Below are 20053 nucleotides of genomic sequence, written 5' to 3'. Positions count from 1 at the left end.
AACTAGCGTGTATTGATTTTTAAAATGAAGTTTAACGGTGAACCTTCAGACAAATTAAAAGTAAAAAAGAAACAAAATATCAATTTGCAAATATCAGTTTTAATTTGTATCATTTTTGTTACATCCAGTATTTTATGCAGGTAATCAAATGAATGATGTAGAGGTCTCAAAAGCTTGCATATCAAAGATGATAGACTTGGTGATACAGGGTTAACAACCACAGGCATTTTTGTTGTTGCCGGGAAGAATATAAGAAAGAATTGAATTGTAATAAAGAGAAACCAGCATCATTAAATGCTTTGAGTGTTATAGATGTTACCCAGGTGGCTGTAAAGTGGTTTTTGACCTAATAAATGCAACATAAATGCAAATTCTGTCCTGTGTTTGGAGCTAGAGGAACAAAATATTTTATTGGATTAATCGGGAACATGACTGTTTATATAAAATCTCAAACCCTGTAGTTTCTGAGATATTTTCTGTCACCTTACCCAGAGACACAGGACCACAAAGAGACATGAAATGGCCAGTCTGCAGGTCCTTACAGTGGACGTGTCTTTGTCAAGGACCGAAACTCACTGCTGAAACTCAGAGGGCTTGTTTATGTCTCTTGTGTTTGTGTTTATGAATGTGTACTTGTGTTTTTCTTTAAAAAATTCCAGTTTGTTGTTAGATTACCATTAAATTATTAAGGCTTGATAAAATTTCCAAAGAAATTTGTAAATATAATCTGAAATTGACTCCTCTAACTTCCAACCAAGTCAGTATTACTAACTTCCTTTACCTCATTTCAAAGCTGGTGTCTTTCTTCCTCTTCTCTTTGTCTTTCCTCGTCTGTTTTCCAGCATTCGTTTCCCTCTTTTTCTCCCTCTTCCTTCGGCCAATCACCCCCGAGGAGCAGCAGTTTGCTTCAATCACTGCAAACTAAATGGAAACACATGGAGGCTCATTTACTCACAGATTCCCAGAATTCCTGCCTATGAGGTCACTTTGTGTCTCCGTTGTATGTTGTTTGTGACTCTCGCTGCTCGGAAATGGAAGTACACGCCTACGCTCACCAAGAGCCACTGCAGGGCTGCATGCTGGACTGTGTGGGTTAAGACCAGTGAGGCTACAGCATTTTTGAGATTTATGGCTTTCTGGGTTTATCTGAAGTACTTTAGGAAGCTAATACAGATAAAAAAGACACACTGACTCAAGCGCTAATAAGACAAGAATAAATGAGCAGATGTTAAGTAGCACTGTTCATTTCACATCAATACAAACTTAAATAATGAACTTGAAACTAACCATGAAAGCTAAATTTTATACTGTAGACTAAAAATATTGTGTAACTTCAGCAGATATGGAGTATTTATACTAAATGATCGGAATCTACATTTAAATGAGTTTTACGGAGGTTTAATTGTGTGTAACAGAAAGTAATCTTCCTGGGAAGTGAGTCTTGAGATGACTCAACACTGGAACTTAATCTCAGGTCTTTTATTATGAAATCTGTGTCTCGTGGGGACAGATTAATTCCACCTTGCTGAGTTAGCCTCTTGCATAATAACCAACAATAAGAGAGGACAGACTGGCCCTGACTATGATCCTGCCTGCCAGCATCGCCTTCCAGGACCAACGTGGTGCCATGTTCCAGAGCGTGAGGAAATGCAACCTTTTTCCTTCTTCCTGCAATTCTGCTTCTTTTTTCTCTTCCCTCTCTTAACGAACTGCAGGCAAAAAACAAAGCAGAACACCTCATATGAAAGCAATTCATAGTTTTAGATTTAATAGCCTTCTTGTTTTTGTTCTCACATGAATAACTTAAACAGACCTTACACTCCTCCTTGCTTTGGGGTTAAGCTCTGTTATTGAATGCAAACACAAACCTCCACCCCCGACTTTGTGTTTAAGAAGTGGAGAAACACCAACCTCTCAGGGGGTCTCTGCATGGGGCAGCACCTGGGGGGCCTGGCGGCCTGTGCGTTTGTATGTGTGTGTGTGTGTGTGTCAGGGAGAGACAAATGATAGTGGTCTCATGGATCTGCAGATGGACCCACCCCATACTGCCCTGATTACATCTTGAATTACTTAGGTGATGTCATAAATCTGTGTGTGTGTTTGCGATTCAGTGATCTAACCACATCTTGTGTAATTCTTTGCTTATCTAGTTTACACATTCCACACGCCTTCAAACACTTGCAGATACCGAGTGAGAGTAATACAGTGGGCAAGCGAGATAAAGCGAGCGTCGTTTTGGTCTTGCTTTGAGGAATTCCACGGGAAACTTTTAGATTTAACTGCTGCTGAACTTCTGGGACCCTTTTTGCTTCCCTGTGTGTCACAGAAGAAGATGAAGCGCTTCCAGAAACGCACACAATGAAACCTCAAATCCCCAAAGTAACATCTCCTGCACTTTGGAGGTCGTTCTGCACGTGTGCAGTTTTATTGTGTGATGCTGCTTCAGCGGAAAAGACGCCAGCGTTTCTTTGCAGAAGGGCTCAAAGCACACTCGAGTGGATGAGCAAAGAGGGAATGGGTTTAATTTGCCTTGCAGGCGTCCTTCAGGAGCTGTAAACAAGATGTGTCTGCAATCTGACCTGCGAACAGCAAATGTCTGCATTCTCCATTTGTTGAGTCCTCATTACTTTGCGGCAATTATGCCCAGCAACAATGCTGTTGGGAGCACCAGACTGTGCCTCCAAATTTTGTGCTCCAGCAGTAAAATAAAGTGAAGGCCAATTAAAATGCACAATTATTCCCTGTAATGCTGAGACTTTATAGCTCTGTGGAGACAACAGGATAAATGTTTATTTCACTGACCTAGATACAACAGAAGGATATATGACATTAACATAACCGTTAGCCGTCGGTATATGAAGTCAGGTACACAAAAACTCTGTGATAACTTCATATACTACAGAACCAAGTTCAGCAGAAGCAAAATGTTTTTCTGTCGTGATATTTTTAAGTGATTCACATTCCTTGAGTCAGATATATTTCCTAACCTAACAGTGCAATGATGTCTAAACAGATTAATAAAGACAGCATTTATCTTCTGTGCTCAACTAAAAAAAAGAAACTGCAGGGTGAATTGCTGAGATTTTGAATGCAGCTCACAGCTCTCCAAACGTCTCACCATATTTTTCTTTATGAACACTAAACAAAGTCTGGTGAGGCCTGCTCTCTGTTTTCTGAATCATTCTGCATCAGGCTGACTGCTGACTGCAAAGCAGCAGGTCTGTGGTTTCGCGCCTGCTGCTAATCAAATTAAAGAACAGTACTCTCATCACCTCCACACAGTCTGTCACATCAGGAGATCAACAGTAAGAGAGCTCTGTAATTGGCTGGTTAAAGTGAACAGATGGTCAGTAAACTGCTCAGTTTCACTCGGGGTCAGTGGTGATGATTTAATTACTGATCAATTAAATATGAACGAGTTCATTCTGCAGTAAAGAAGTCATAAACTGAGATCTACGTCCTGATAGTAGGCTAATTCTCACCTTGTCACCTGTGACCTTTTATGGTTTCGCACCTGTAGATCAAAGAGACTCGCAGAGGTGCTTCATCACCTCAGTGTCTCGGCGGCTTCGCTGCTCTTTCACGGTCACTTGTATGATTAACATTGTCGCTCGTGTGTTATCTGAGAAGTTCTGGTGGTTTCAGTCCCACGTGCTCATGTAACAGTTTATTAACCAGAGCGTCTGCGCCTTCAGTGCCTGTGAGGCAAAGTGACACCGGAAGCTGAACTTTACCTTCAAAAAATAAAAGCCCATACTCGTTTTTGCCAAAATGAGTTGTTCTGTGTTGATTAAAAGACATTAAATGGGTTCATTATCAAAGTGATTCTCAAAGACAGGGCTAAAGGATACGTATTTATTTTTATATTTACATTGTATAAAACAAGTAACAAATATTTAAAAAAAAATGTTCAAGATTAAATATCACGTTTAAGGTTATTTATACTGCCTTAGTTTTATTTATTTATTTAGTGTCCCCACTGAGTCCAAGGATGGTGGGTGATACAAAATGCGACAGCGCTCTAGAGGAGGATTATCTTATTTTGAAAACCCTGACCGGAAGCATTCCCTGCTCAGTGCTGCAGACTTGACTCCTCTAAGTGAAGAAGAGGTGACCAGTTTGCTTTCTCCGCTCAGAGCGCTCAAGAGACAGTAATCAGCCGTCACTAAGAGGTTTACCTGCCCTGCACCTCAGCCCTGTATCGGTGGATTTTACAACCAAACTAGAAGAGTGGGTTTATTTCCCGGAGAATGACGGAACTGTAGGTAAATATCAGAGAAATCACTTTATTTTATCTTTTTTTGTGTGTGGTCAGCTGTTGATTTGTGGTTATAGATTACAGTTTGAGGAGATTTGTAGTTTTGTGTAACAAAAATAAGAAGAATGAAGCAGTGTGTGATTTTATTTATAAACGTGTGTGTGTGTTTTCTGAGAGGCACTCCCTTTAGTTTCAGTGTGCGCTGCCTGCGCAGTTTGGCTCAACGAGCAGACAAATCTGAAGGAACGCAGTGTTTAAAAATAAAGGTTTCAGCCCGTGTCCCCGACTCCTGACGTCATAAACAACGTAAAGCTATGCTTGTATAAAGAATTAAATTTCTAAAATACTTTTTTTTTCTGGTGACACAATACAGCCAGACTCTTATTTCACCCACCAGCCATCGCTGACTCACCGCGCAGTGACAGAATAGGCGATGTTGGACAATCGCTCCCCATCTGGGCTCGTGATGATCTAATTTCTAAGAAGATTAAGTGTTGCAGAAGAAGCGCCTTAGACATCCCCCCCCCCCCCCCCCCCCAGACGGGGGAGGCTGGCATATTACTCCATTTTATAGCACGTCACTGTTACATGTGCTGCTTCAGGAGCAAACTACTACCCAAGAGTGGAGGTCACAGCCAGGAGACACTCGCTGTAAGAGTCTGATGTTTTGTTTTTGTAAAAAATATGTATGTATATCGGCTAAAGTTTATTAATACTTAAAAACAAAAGCCTTGTGGGTCAGTCAGAGCTGACTGGACCTGTATCTGTGGCTGCATGTGTCGATGAGACTTCAAAGATTTGCTCCAATGGTACCAATCAGTCAGCTGCAGGAAGGCTTCAGGAGGACATGGGATGTTCTGAGAGGCTGCAGTTACATAACACGCACGGAGGGAAGAGGGGACGTTAACTAGAGTTCGCCTTCATTCAGTTTGGCAGCATTTTAGAATAGAATAGAAAAATAGAATATTTTTGATTATTATCCTCCAGACATTTATGAGCGGGTGGGGGAGAAACAGTAACGTTAAACCTAAAGCCTGAAAAAAAGGGTTTGTTCAACATTAAAGACTCATTAGAGCGCACATTGCGTCACCTGGGGTTTCACATGAAGTCTGCTTTACTGTACTTAACAATAATCGCTGTGAGTTATCAGCCAAGGAGAAGCAGGCTGGATGTACACCCACGGCACGAATGATAGATGGAAAATTAGTCACCATTAACTCTCAGACACAAACTGCATTAGCGTGAAACCACCTTGTGGGAAAACAGCCAGATAACAGACGGAGTAAGCTCTGTTTTTATGGCAAAAATAAACGGATTAATGGAGGAGAAAAAAATGCTTTTGTCAACAGTCGCCTGCTGAGCGCAATTACGCGCCACTCTGCGGAGAATAACAACAATGAAAGCAGCCGCAGAGTCGCGCGTTCAGGCGTGCAGTACGTGTTTGTCCCAGGAGATGACAGGACTCATGGGTGGCTCCGGTCCGTTTCGGTGGAGAGACTTTAAACAAACTGGGTCTGAGAGCAGAAACAGATGTTAGTTCGGCCTCCTCTGTGGTTGATTGCATCATCAGCAGTGGCCCAAATTCCAGCTTCCAGGAAAGGTGATGCAAAGAAATACCAACCAGCCGTCTGAGAGAGTTTCTCCCTCCGTTCGTATTTAGGCTGATAGGGCGAATAGGAGGAGTACACATGTATGTAATGCCCACCTCGGTGTGTCACAGTGAGGCTCAGAGGTCAGTCAGTTTTATGTTGATGTTGTGGTTGAGACAGAATTGCGCTGGGAACCCACGCTTGAGCTCAAGGACAACAAACATTGGAGTCACGCTTCATCGACACTACAAAGCTCCCAGTAGGGGTTCGTGCGTATAAGCGTGTATTCATATCTTTGTGGGTACCAAAAATTGAAAGTTTACCACTTTTGGGGCCCAATATCCTGGTCCCCACAAGTTTGAAGGCATTTTGAGACTCAAAATGTCATTTTGGTGACAGGGTTATAGGGTTATAGTCAGGTTTAGGGTGAGGGTTAGCCATTCATTTTTCATGGTTAGGGTAAGGGGCTAGGGAAAGCATTATGTCAATTAGATGTCCCCACAAGACAGGAATACCCGACGTGTGTGTGTTTTTAGCAGTGTTGGGTAAGTTACTTTAAAATAGTAACTAAGTTACATTACTAGTTACTTCTATCAAAAGTAACTCAGTTACTTCAAGTTACTCGTTACTTTCAAAGTAACTAGTTACTAGGGAAAGTAACTTTGGTTTTACTCAGAATTCTCTTGTTAATGTGTTGCTTCCATAACTTTGCCAGTCTTCTAGCTTGCTTACTTGCCACAAGTGCACTGTGCCACCTACCAATAGAAAGGAAAAGATAATGTGCATATTTCCACGAGAGAAATCCCACGCCTGGACCGTCATTGACTGCTGCCATGATTCTAGCCTACGTCACAGTGTCATGTGCGCCTTTTACATCCAACACAAAAACTGCAGTCGTGGTGCTTTGATTGTACTCAGAACTCGGAAATTCTGCCTTCTGAATAGGAAGATGTAAGTAACACCAGACTGCAGATGAGCTGCATACAGGGCTGGACTGGGACAGAAAATTGGCCCGGGCATTTTGACTAGAGACTGGCCCACCATTATAGGAAAAATCATAAAGCCTTTGAATGAAAACAAACGCTGTTGTGACAGTGATGTACACTGTCTTGATGGTATATATGCATCAATCTATCAATCGTTTGTTGTAAGATTCAGATAATTATTTTTTAAAAGCTAGATATTTTAAATGAGAATAAGAAAGAAAAGTATTTCCTTGTGCCCACCTATCCCTGTTAATGCCCTACCTGGCCCCCCTGGCAAAAACTTTGCTAGATCCGCCCCTGCACAGTTACCAGCTGTCAGCTACATAAAAAAAGGATCCTGGTGTTATTTGTCTCTCAGAAACAGTTCATAACTTCCCTTCAACTCATTCATGTCACCTAAAAGGTAAACCTGTTTCTCCATCACCTGTTCAGCTCTGATGATTCAGTAAGGACATCTCCTGGTTTCATCTTCATGTTTCCCTCTCACCAGATAACCAAACCGATATCATGACCAGCAGCTTTTTTGCAGCTGTGGCTCCAGCAAACATCAGCTGATAGTAGAAATTAATATTAAATAAATTATAACAACACCTGATCAAGCTTAAACGTGCTGCTGTTGTTTAACGCGACATCGGCTGGTTTCCTCTCTCTGGCGCAAAGTGACCATAAACAAACAAGAGAGAAAAGCCGATCAGCTGATCACTGATCAGTTTTCATGATTGAAGTAGAAACAGGAGAGGGAGGGGAGAGAATGAAAGAAGAAGAGGCAGCTGTGCAGCAAAGACACAGAATAACTCCAGCTTTGTGTCTTTTTCATTGTAGCTGAATTACGGGACAAACTGTTCCTTTTCACCTCAAAACGCTTAATATTTTCTCTTAATACCAGACGGGACGGTTGGCAACTCTAATAACTTATGAACAAAATAAAGTTCAACATGATTAACTTCATAGCACCCACCCAGCTGTATAGAAACTCCGTCATGCTAGCTAGTACGCAGTACGGAAAAAGTCAGAATAACGAAAATAAACTCCACCTAAACTTGGTTTATATCTGACCCAGATAGACTGCAGGTCATAACTTGTTACCTGAAGTTCAGTTCACACTCGGACCGGCGGCTGCCTCGGGTCTCTTTTCCTTCTGCGTCCCCTTTCTCTCATCCACCTGCTGGCCTCCACCACTTGCTAATGTTACTGAATCTGTCGAAGCTCCGCGATAGCCACCACACGAAGTAACGAGTAACGACCCTATCTAAATCCCAGTAACGACTAACGCGTTCCTGATTTTGGCATAATAACTAGTTACCGTGCTCGTTACCACAAAAATAACGTAGTTACTGTAACGCGTTACTTAATAACGCGTTAGTCCCAACACTGGTTTTTAGAAACGGTGGTAAAAGCCAGGGATAAGAAATTTGTTTTAGAGAGATCTACTAAAAAATGAGAAGCGCTGCGATTGGTTGTCTGATCTTTTGGGAACTGGCTGCATAATTAATTGCACTCCTTGTGATCTTGTATTAAGTAATTCAAGTCTGTCCCAGCCATCAGTGTGAGCGTCTCTGTGTGTGATCGTGATGACTTCAGTGATTGAATTTCCTCACTAATAACATTACACAACAGTCTCCTCTCTGTCACTTAGATGCAGGCTAAGTTTGTAGCTCTGCGACTCCTTCTACACAAAACTGCCTTCGCTGCGGGAATATGACCACGTTTTCTCCTACAAATGGGTGACAAATTAAAATAAAAGGAAAGAAAACTCAGGGCCAGAACAGCTTGATTACTTTGAGGCATGATTTTCCAGAGGAGAAAAGGAGTGCCATTCTTCCTCATTCGGTTTTGATGATGGTGGTGGGGAGCACTGGTCCAAAGATACTTCAATTAGGTCAAGATGACTGTGACTGAATAGAATATGATTCATATCATTTTCTAACTAATCAGACTAGTTACTGAACCTTCAGGCTCTATGGATCAGACTGTTTTCATCCCAGAAGAAACCTCCCCCATTATTTCATCACCGGATAAAAGCAGTCACTCAGGAGGCCAGCCAGCCATGCCCATCCCACAAAACTAATAATGAAGCCTGTTAGTTAGAAATTGAGTTATATCTGATACTAGTTTTTAAAAGCGTCTTACACGTTTTTTTTCATGAATTAACTGGAATAACTCGAGTAACTCTTTGAGAGTGAGTGGACAAACATGACTTTTTCTGTTACAGTATTTTTGCCAGAGTAAAAATAAACGACATGACAGATTCTCTGCTTCCCAAACACACGTCTCAGTCTCCACCTTTCCACAAAAGTTGACCAGCTTTGTTGGTGTGACCCTTCCTCCAAATTTACAAGAGTGCCCGGACATGCAAGCAAACCCCCCCCCCCCCCCCCCCCCCCAGCAAAAAGAGAGGCCCAGCAGTTTGTTTGCCGCTCTCAGCTGTTCCTGAGTCTGTAGGTGTTGTAATTGTAGATGCATATTGAGATTGTTAGACCATGAAGCTGCTGGAGATGCGTTTTGATGGCCACGTTATTAAAAGTTTAGTTGGCAAATGTGAAAATAACAAATAAGTAGCATAAAAAGCTTTGCCACGTAGAGATCCATTAAAAATATGTGTAAAAATAAAGCATTTTGTCTTCTTTTCCAGGCCTTTTGAGTCAAATTTAGCAAATTTAACCATAAAACTCATAAAAACCCAAAGAAACTGTTTCTCCAGCACCTGAAGATGCCTCCACCCTTCTGTACCAGTTCTGACTGGTCCATTATTCCTGTTTGTCTTTGCACTGTCGTGGTCAGTCTCATTATATTTTTTTTTAGTTCATCAGGCGTGGTGTTTCTTTGCCTGGACTTGTGCTGCATAAATATAAATGGTATTTTTTTGCCCCCTTTGTGTTAAAATGAACGCTGACAAGTTAATGTCTCTTTCTTTATGAGTCTCAGAGGCTCAAATTAGACGGAGCTGTTTATGATGTCACCTTAATGTTCTCGCTGTCAGAGAGCGGAGAGAGTTGCTGCTCTGCTCGGTTCCTTTGCTGCTCGTAGCTGTTTGTGCAAAGTGTTGTTGGAGGAGCAGAGAGAGAAATGGAGGAAATGAGGGTGTAAATCACATTTGGTACAATAGGCAATAAAAGATGCCATAATGTCATCTATGGGATGGTGAAGTCATATTTTGAAGTCTTGTTTTGTCCCTAATCATAGGCTTCAATTTCACCCATCAGAACTGGAGCTTCTTGGATGGGCTCATAGAACAAATATCCACATAACAACCCACATTATTTATCATTCAAAAAGCTCCAAAAATTCTACTCAAGACGTTAGGGCTGCCACAAACGATTATTTTGATAGTCGACTAGTCACCGATTAGTCAACTAATCAGATCATCATCCATTGGACATAAAACGTACAGCTTATTGCACCAGCAGCATCTGCTCTTATATAACTATCATTAGCTTACAGCTTTAAGTGTTTAAGGTATGTGCTAACTAAAAATAAAGACAAGATGATAGTTTATTAAATTTTAATGAAATTTGCAGATTGTTTCGGTGAAGTTTAATAAACTCCTTGCTATCTAAACTATAACTTTTGAAATAGCTTTTGAAAATATGTGGTGTCTTGATAAACTGAGCAGATATTTGAGGTTTATACAGTTACATTCTAGCCTGAAAATATGTTAACCGTTTATTTTGTGACCCAGAAAGAATAATAAGAGTAATATTAAAACTAACTAGCTGCCGCCATTGTTGTAAACTGAGCTGGGCTGCGCTATGAATTCTGGGACAGAGCTACTTCTTCTTCGGGGTTTAACGGCAGCTGGCATCCTTGTACATGCAGTGCTGCCATCTTCTGTTTCAGTCCGTTATTACACTCTTAAATCCTACTACTGATTCCTGCGTCTTTTGTGATCTTACAAAGCTTCAAATGTTGTGTCGACTATTAAATCAGTCGTCGACGATTTTGATAGTTGACGTAATCGTGACTAGTCGACTAATCGTGGCGACCCTACAAGACGTGCAATTCAGTGAGGTGAGTTAGTGGAGAGGCAGCCTACGCCAGTGCATGCATCCACTTGTCATTCAGATAATAATTTCAAGCTCAGAGCCTGAAAACAGGTTAAATGGGTGATTTATACCTTAAACCGGCATTTACTTGTCCAGCAGGGGGCGACTTGTCGTTAGTCTGGATATATAGAAAACGTCCCCTTCGCTCTATGACGTTGGTAGACACCTTCCCAATGAGTTTGTTGTGTCAGTTGCTTGTTTGAAGTGATACTGAACACAGGGCAATGTTTATTTTTGGAAATTTTGATTGTCAGCCCAACAAGGGACAATTGTTGAAAATTAGCAATAGCTATAAACTTATGTGCGTTACATCAGTTTCATGTTTGTACTTGGACTATGTTAAACTGCACTGTTGGTCTGCATTAGAGTCACAAAGAAGGATAAAGCATGTTTCATAGCTGGCCTTAGTTGGGATATGAGTATGCAGTAACCCTCGTTTCAAAGTTGGATAAAAAACGCTCAGTTCGAGGCTTCATCAGAGGACTTTACCGGTGGGTGACGTCACTGCGGCTACATCAAGAGGTCGTTCATGGAACTGCAGTTTTTGGCACTTCCACGTTGGTTTAGGATGTTTCAGTTGTTGTTACAGATCAGGCCTGTATTGGCTCTTATTGACTCGTGATTATCTGTGACTTCAATTGTGTCTTTTTCTTTAAATAGTCTTGTTGGAGTTTAGCCACATTCTTACGACTCAGGAGGAACCATTTCACTTTTTACTACACTGTGTTTATCCTGCAGTAATTGTTGTCGTGCAGGATAAGATCTGACATCTGAAACATGATGATGATGATGAAGAAGCATGGATGTCACTAGTGTAACGTCACCCATCAGTGGGCTTTTGAAGCCTTTTACCATTTTGACTTTTTTCAGCTGGGGGTGGAACTGATGAAGAAACCGCTCGTGATGACTTGTGAATCACAAAATAGCCACACCCTAACTCATACTCTGCTTCATCTTCCTTGTTGGTCTAATTCCTGGAAATCAAAATTTTGAGTGAATATCATATTGTGTTAATTGAGACTTCAAACTCGTGATTTAAACCATAAACTCATTAAGAAAGTCTTTAGGCCTCAATAGAGGCCTGACACTAACTGGGCTGAAATCACCTGGAGTGTTAATAATAAGTGGAAAGTTACCCTTTCATGTCTTTGCCAGTATTGGGGGAAGGGTTTGGGTGTTTTCACCCGTCAGACACCGTCTGAACTTCCGATTGCTCATCACAGAAGAGAGCCGTGTGTCTTCATCCTGGAGATTTGAGTTCATCAGACCATCGTGTGTCAGAGCTGAGCTAATTAAAACAGACGGTACAACAAATGATTCAGGTCTGCTTAACTGGAGCCACTTTATTTAACTGCCCGGACCGTTTCTCTGCACCATCCTTCAATACAGACAGTAATTTAATTTTATACTGTTCACATGCTCATTAGTGCAACTCTCGACATGATCAAGACGACCTGTTAAAAGTCAAACTGAGCATCAGAAAAAGGAAGAAAGGTGATTTAAGTGGTGATTTAAACGGGTTGGTTTGAGTGTTGCAGAAGCTGCTGATCTGCTGAGATTTTCTTACACAAACATCCGTAGGATTTATAGGGAAGGGTCCAAAAAAGAGAAAATGAGTGTCGGTTTTCTAGGCAAGAATGCTTTGTTTATGTCAAAGGTCACAGGAGAAGACCAGACTGCGCTGAGCTGACAGGAAGGCAGCACTAACTCAAATAGCTGTGCAGAAAAGCATCACTGAGCATGCAGCACATCAAACCTTGAAGGAGATGTGTTATGGCAGCAGAAGACCACAGTGCGCACTCCTGTCAGCTTTTCTTGGCACACTTTGGGCTCCTTAGTACCAACAAGTCCTCAGTCCACCTGAGTGTTGCTGCTGACCATGTCCATCTCTTTACAGCCATGCTGATCTTCTGATAACTGCTTCCAGTAGGATAACACACTGTGTCACACACCTCAAATCATCTCAGACAGTTACTCAAGTGGCCTCAATCCAATCGAGCACCTTTGTGATGTACTGGAACAGGAGATTCACATCATGGATGTGCAGCTGATAAATCTGCAGTAACTGTGTGATGCTGTCAACTAAATATGTACCAAAATCTTAGAGGGAAGCTTGCAGCACCTTGTTGAACCTGTGCTATGAAGAATTAACGCAGTTCTGAACGAGAAACCAGTACTAGCAAGCTGTACCTAATGTACCTAATCATAGTTGTTTTTAGCAGCTTTTAAATAAGATTTCACTTTTTTTTTTCACTCAGATATCTAAAAACCACCAATGCTCAGTGGGCTCTGTTGTGACAGAGAGGATAACTACTTGTAATGTTATTAAAACGCATCCAGTCGGTTTGATTAAAAGAATAAATGAGAGCTGCATAGTTTCTAATCATTTATCAGCACAGTGAAGTTTGACCTCAGTCTTAAATGAACCTGAACCCAAAGCCACACTCTCTGTTTTCACACTCTGAATGCTGGTTAAAGAAACCTCCTCCTCTCCTTCTGTTTACTGAATTTGAGAAAAGCAAATTTCACTTGTGTTGCATGTGTTCGCTCCTGTTCGTTTGACTGTTTTTATTCCAGGGTGTAACCTGTGAGGAATCTTTTTTTCCACATAGCAATGTTCTGAAACTTCAGGCCTCATTAAAGCGTGTCCCCGGGGTGGCCTGCATGTGTCGCAGGATACATGTTGCAACGCGAAAAGACTCCACCAAAACTAAAGTTCTCCCGTTTGTGCCGGCGGTTTCCCAAGAACTCCGTTTGACGGGGCAGCTGGAAAATACGAAAAGACGGAAATAAAATCCTGATGAACTGATGAGAGTTTGTCCCAGAGCAAAATCACAGGAGGACTGAGAATTTCTGAAGAAGTGAAGCAACTTGTATAAAAGAAGCCAACAGTTCAATCTCAAACTGAACTCAAAGTTTACTCATTTCAGATTTCAAGCCGCATGTTTTTTGTACTCTAACCTGACCTCAGTCTGACCCCAGTGTGAGATTCACAGGTCCCCTTCAGATGCCTCTGTGGTGTGCTGGAAACTCTGAAGCTGAGCTAAAAATCAAATTCTGGTATTTTTAATGTTTATTACGTATTTAAAAAGCTAAAACAAATAACCACGACTGAGTCAGAACTGATAACAGTCATCAGAAATACAAAGATTTAACACCGGGACAGTAACGATTCAGAGCTGCACAAATCAACCCTGCTGATAAACAGTTTTTTCACTCAGACTGAGGCACGAATATGACTCAAGACAGCAGATTTTATTTGTTGAAAGAGATCTGTTTAAGCAATCCAAAGTATTCTCAATGTACTTCCTCAGTAAACACACCCAGTGAGGGTCGGGCAGTCACAAGAAACACATGACGGCTGTGCGATTTAAAGAAAAATGTTTTTATGCTCATTGCGAGCGTGCTTCTCTCATTTCTAAACATGGGGACCGCACACAAAGCAGCAATTTGACTCACAAGATCTGAAAATTATACAAGAAAACAAACTATTCAAGACCAAATTCTTCCAAAGGTTGACCAAAAGTGGGTCAACTGGTTTTTAACATATGACCAGATGGCTCTGAACTGGTTCTGCTGTTTCTCTGTTTTTCTAAACGATGCATGGAAAGCTTTTCTCTAATTCGCCTATTAAATGATGGAGGCTTGTCTGAATGCAAGTCTTTGGGTCACTGAAGAAGCAAAAGCAACAGCTCTGTGCAGCAGAGACGGTGTCAAAAATGAGAGCGAGAGAGCGAGTGTAGCTTTTACCAAGGGAAGTACTGCCGTTTCCAGGGTTACTAAACTAACCTTAAATAAACTAAAATCAAAAACTGAAACAGTTTGGGTGATGATCTAAAAAAACAAACAATCTAAGGTTTATGCCTCAGCTGCCCTAAATGAACAGAACTGGTAATTACCAAAAATTAGCTATTATATTTGTCTAATGGTGATTTACTCTTTAAATTATATTTTTAATATTAAATTATAATAATTGTTGTTATCTGTGAATTTTCAAATGTACTTTTACCAAAAATACTGAAAAAATATTAAAACATTTTTTTAATTAAGGCACAAAATTACAGTTTTTTTGCAAACACAAACAAAAAATTAGTTATAGCGGTTGAATGCTTGATTAATTTCTCACTTCTCAGACTTCAGGTTGCCGGCTCAGATTTGGGTATCTAAACGTAAATTCAGTCATTTTTTTTCTGACAGATATCTAAATTATTTGTGTACTTGTCTTTATGACAGATGCTCTAATACATTTTTTTAAGCACTGTAGGTGTAAAAACTGGACTTAAGTGAGTAAAAGGACTGGCACTTTACTCTTTTCTGCTCTTACTGAGCACACAAACTGCTTTTTACTACTGGCCTCTTTCAGCCATTCACACTAGCTGTTTTTTTCCATTCCTAAGCAATTTAACACAGATGCATAAGGTCAGCGTGTTTCTGAGCACAGAACAAATTCACACCTCAGACACTTTGTCAGTATCGGATATTTCCCTGTTTTTTCATCCCTTTATTGTTTTCTAACCATTGGTGAGGCGACTCTGTGTTAGTAGGTTTAATCTGCTATGACTGAAGTAAAAGAGTGGAAACTGAAGAGCTGTGGATAAACTGTAATAACTGTGGTCCTGAAAAACCTGCACTTCTACATGTTTAACCAGTTAAATAACTGGAGTTCTGATCTCGAGGCTTCGGGTGTTCCCTGCGTCTTTCTCGGGAAAGACACTTTATTTCCTGATGAGATGCTGTGATTAAGCACGAGGTGTTTTGAAACAGACAGTTTCGGTGTGGTAATTTGTGTTTCCACTGACGAGGCTGAAGGGTCTTTGGGAATGCAAGACTAATGCGTGACTCTGTAAGAGCAGCCCGAGGACCTCCAGTCACACATTTTCACACAGTGTGGGGCAGGCAGGGCCCTCTGAGCAAACACTGTGGATTCTTGGAGTGTTTTCCTTCAAGTGTCCTCTGGCTCTCTGAAAAAGTGCTTGTAAATCTCCCCCCTGGCTTCATTCCTCACTCTGTCCCATCTATCTGCTTTTCCTCTCCCCCTCGATCTCTTTCAGCCTCTTTTTGACTCCCTTTTCGCTCTGATTTCTCCTCACAGATCTCCAGTGTTTTGATGCCACATTCCTGAAGTTTCTGAGGAACTTGGAGGACCGACCGGGCAGCAGACGGCGAGGCAGCCAGAGATCCCACTCTTGATCCCCTGCGTGCTCTTTGCCTGAGCCCGGATAAAGACGAGAGTTTGAGGAGACGAGGGCTCGGCGTTCGCTTTGATATGGATTTTCTGCGTAGGAGGGGAAGACAGAGGGAGCTGATCTGAGATCAAGGCCTTTCTCCTCTCCCTTCCTGAGTCACATGTCAGTGTGAGGCTCAACCGCCGGGTTGCTATCGCTACTCTGACCGACCTAAATACTTGTTTACTCGCTTGGAGAAGCAGCACAGACTGAATATCTGAGCTGAGAGTGGGAAAAACAGCCAAGAGAGCTTCTTATCAACTCAGCACTGTTTGCTTCCCCCTGAATTTCTCCTGCTGGAGCTCAAACGGCCCGAGGAACCCAACAGTCACATCAAGATGCCTGCAAAGACGCCCATGTACCTAAAAACAACGACTCCCAAGAAGGGAAAGAAGCTGAAGCTCCGGGACGTCCTCTCAGGTGATATGATCAGCCCCCCGCTGGGCGACGTGCGTCACAGCGCACACGTAGGGCCCGAAGGCGAGGGCGACATGTTTGGAGACGTGGGATTCCTCCAGGGTAAGATGGACATGCTGCCACCCATGAGCCGGACGCAGAACGGCCACGCCCGCTCGCACAGCGTGGAGAGAGACTTGGGAGAGGGCCTCACCGCGAAAGATGACGTGCACAGCTACGCCTTTAACGGCTTCCATTACCAGCACTCGTCCAGCGGCCTGCTGAAGAACACCATCTCCATGCCTGTGTTCATCGCTCACGAACAGGCTCCACCCAAACCGCCGCGCCTCCATCTGGATGGTCCCTCCCACCACCATCAGCAGCCTCCTGCGGCTAGCCCCAAACAGAACAATGGCTGCAGCCAGACAGACGGTCAGCGCCAGCAGCACCCGACTGTGTCGCTCTGTGAGAACGGCGTGGTGGGTCGCTTGGCGTCCGAGCCTTGCCGTGACATCTCCCTCTCCCCAGCCATCCGCAGACTTGTCCCCTCCTCCGGCTCCCTCTCTGAGGGCTCCTCCGAGGACTCCATGTCAGAGATCTGTGGGCCACAGGACGTTCGCCGGGGCCTCAGCCTGGACTCCGACACCTACCTGAGCAACGAGGATCTTCGGAGCGAACGCAGCGAGTCGCCCTGCACCGTCTTCCACCACGCTGGCCTCACAAAGCCCTCTGGTGTGTCGCGCTCTGACTCCATTGCGGGATTGAACCTGGATCTGGGCCCATCCATCCTGGAGGATGTGTTGAGCATCATGGACCGCTACAAAGCTGAGGACAACCACTGCGAGCTGTGATTGAGATTAATGAGACAAAAAGATATATTTATACATGGTTTAATATATCCTTTATAACTCTGAACAGACTGATGGAGACAAAAGATGGAGGGACTGACAGAGGAGGGAGGAGAACTTTTTTTTATTTTCACCAACTCCTGAGAACCGAGTCTGAAGGTGATAAGACTTCAAGAAGCTTGAAATGCAGGACATTGCTGCTCGAGCCTTCAAAGCTGAACCTCATGCACATAGACATTTAAAGTATAACACGGGGTTGCCAACGGTTACATGCACACCATCATTCTCACGGTGTCCAAACAAACCTGCAGACCCTCTTTTATTTAAAACAAATACACCCATTTGCATCTATTTTTGGGCAGGTGTTTTCTGCCCATTTTAGAACCAAAACGGGTCCATAAACATCCTGTTGCTTTCAGCTGATGGGGGAAGTCTTTCCTGTGAGTGTATTAAATACCTGCAGCTTCACAAGGATACATGTCGGAGTCCCCACAGCGAAACAGCTGCACATATTTAACCAAACAATCCAACAGAGCTAACTGTATTAGTTATTTAGAACTATTAATTAACCCTGCAACAAAGCTTTTCAAAAAAACTTTTCAACTTACAGTGTTTATGGATGTTTACCGTAACAGCAGGCTGTATAGGAGGATGACACCTTTAATCGTTAATTTAACCAATAAAATAAGCCAAGAGGTGTTTAGAATTTTACCAGCAAAACAAATTTGGCAGATTTATCCTGAAAATTACCTAAAATACGTCGCGGCTCCTCTTTCTAGGTTATTTAAAGCGAGGAGGCATCCAAAAGTGGCACACAAAAAGATCGTTCCACATTCTGAGACAGCTTCCCACATTTTTAATGGACCTAGTATAGAAAAGTAAAATAGCTGCGCTGATCCACAAGTACATCCCAGCTGAGAGCGTGGGATAGAGAAGTGTGCAAAACAAACAAGTTATCAGAGGAAATACAAGCTGTCCCACATAAACATCACCACCCTCATCTCACCCCAACTGAGAGCAGAAAATTGGCAGCCCTGCTCCAAGTTAACCAGCACAGTTGCAGTAACATCACCACTGCTCCCTTTAATCTGTATCGCCTGTTAATCTGACTCTCACTGAGGATTTCCTGCTCACTTCTCTGCAGAGTCAAATATACTTGTCTCCAGATCGGCTTGGGAAAACAGGAGGAATCTCCAGCTGCACAGCTATTAATTCTTTCAGGATAAATGTGTATTTATGCAGCAGAGTTAACGTTGCGTACATAGACTAAGCTACAAACTGCTAATACTACTAGTTTAATGCTGCAGGTTAAATTCTTCATCTTGGCTTTCTAAGGTGTGATTTGGGGCTGAAATGTTGACATCTTCACTCTTTTACATCAACTTTGCTGCTGCTGACTTTACTGTCATCCTCTAATATGATTGTATCCCATTTAATCAACATTTCACTGGCAGGTTTAACCTTGATTTTTTTATATCATCAGAGAGAAGCTGGGTATGCTTAATGTTGGTGTTGTTTAAAAGCTTTAAGGGTAAGAATAAGAAAAGGTGCTGCTTTGAGTTTTGAGATATGTCTTTATACATGCTGTGGCTCACTCTGCCTCCCTGACGTTCACTGTCTGCATGTTCACAGTAGCCTATTATTCAAATGTCATCTATGGTGTATGATTAATCTGTAAATGTACGAATAAAATGTTTCCTACTGCAAAAACTTTGCGGTTGCTTCTTCACAGACACACACTTTATAAACATTAACACTAGTAGGCATACTTTATGGGTGTTTTTCACATGCAGCTATGAGGTGAATAAAGATTTCCAAACCTCTGAACCACAGTGATGTAATTACAAAAAAAATACAAAAAAAAGATTCATTTTTAATAGTTTTCAGATTAAATTTCAAACCACTAAAAACTAGTTTTCAATTCAGTGCAGATGCAGTAATAGTGTAAATCTGTATAATAAATGTTAATATGTGTGAAACTGAAGAACCTGGAAAGCAAAAAACAACAAAGGACTGTAATTTTGTTAACGGTCTATTTAAAATTATTTATTAATATATTCTGAGAATTCAGATTGCTTTGTTTTGGTAGCGGATGAAAAACTCATCCTAATAGGAGTATTTTGAAAGGACTCGTGTGCACAAGGGCGATTTTATTGCTATGTGCTGCCCCCGTGTGGTCACTCTTTGGAATGGCAACTCTTTAAAATGACTAAAATCTCATTAATGCAGCTGACTTAGAACTACTTCCGGAAAAGCCTGTGAAAATAAAGTTATATAATAGGGTATTCCAAATAACACAAAAAATATAATGAAATTACCCAACACATGCATGCCTTTGCTGTAGACGCTGAAGCCCAAATACTGAACGAAAGTATGGAGAAAGCACAGCTGTGCATTATAACTACAAGCAAGACGACCGAAAAGTCACATTTACCGCTACACAGTAAGATGTAACAGCTGTTTGTGTCGATGTTTGGCAACACACAGTATACCATTTATGTTAGCGTTTCTTTTTCAAACTATTCACCAGAAATGAAATTGTTATATGACTCGAATGTGGTCAAAGTTAGCGTCGATAGCAGCAGGCTAATGCTTTAAGTTGAAGTAGTCGTAGTCAAATCTAAATATAAATACATAAATAAAATAAATAAAAGGAGATAATAACTATAAACAGATTAAATAAAGGGTTTTAAAATGTAACTTCGAAG

General features: G+C 41.8%; 1 protein-coding gene across 5 annotated transcripts; it reads left to right on the top strand.

The window, feature by feature from the left end:
• Positions 1-1326: 1326 nt before the first annotated feature.
• LOC146503819 (cdc42 effector protein 3) lies at positions 1327-18166 on the top strand. 5 transcript variants are annotated; one of them, XM_085184301.1, is made up of 2 exons: positions 1327-1639; positions 15969-18166. In XM_085184301.1, exon 2 carries the CDS (start codon positions 16440-16442, stop codon positions 17346-17348), a length of 909 nt encoding a protein of 302 aa, XP_085040427.1. In that variant the 5' UTR covers positions 1327-1639; positions 15969-16439; the 3' UTR covers positions 17349-18166. The 5 variants fall into 5 exon arrangements, with proteins under 5 accessions (XP_085040427.1, XP_085040424.1, XP_085040425.1 ...); XM_085184298.1 differs by lacking the exon at positions 1327-1639 and adding an exon at positions 4071-4909; XM_085184299.1 differs by lacking the exon at positions 1327-1639 and adding an exon at positions 4073-4261.
• The last annotated feature ends 1887 nt before the right edge of the window (positions 18167-20053 follow it).

The sequence above is a fragment of the Neolamprologus multifasciatus genome, chromosome 14 (genome assembly GCF_963576455.1).
Source record: "Neolamprologus multifasciatus chromosome 14, fNeoMul1.2, whole genome shotgun sequence".
In the NCBI taxonomy this organism is placed as follows: Eukaryota; Metazoa; Chordata; class Actinopteri; order Cichliformes; family Cichlidae; genus Neolamprologus; species Neolamprologus multifasciatus.
This window is presented reverse-complemented; position numbering and strand designations above follow the sequence as displayed.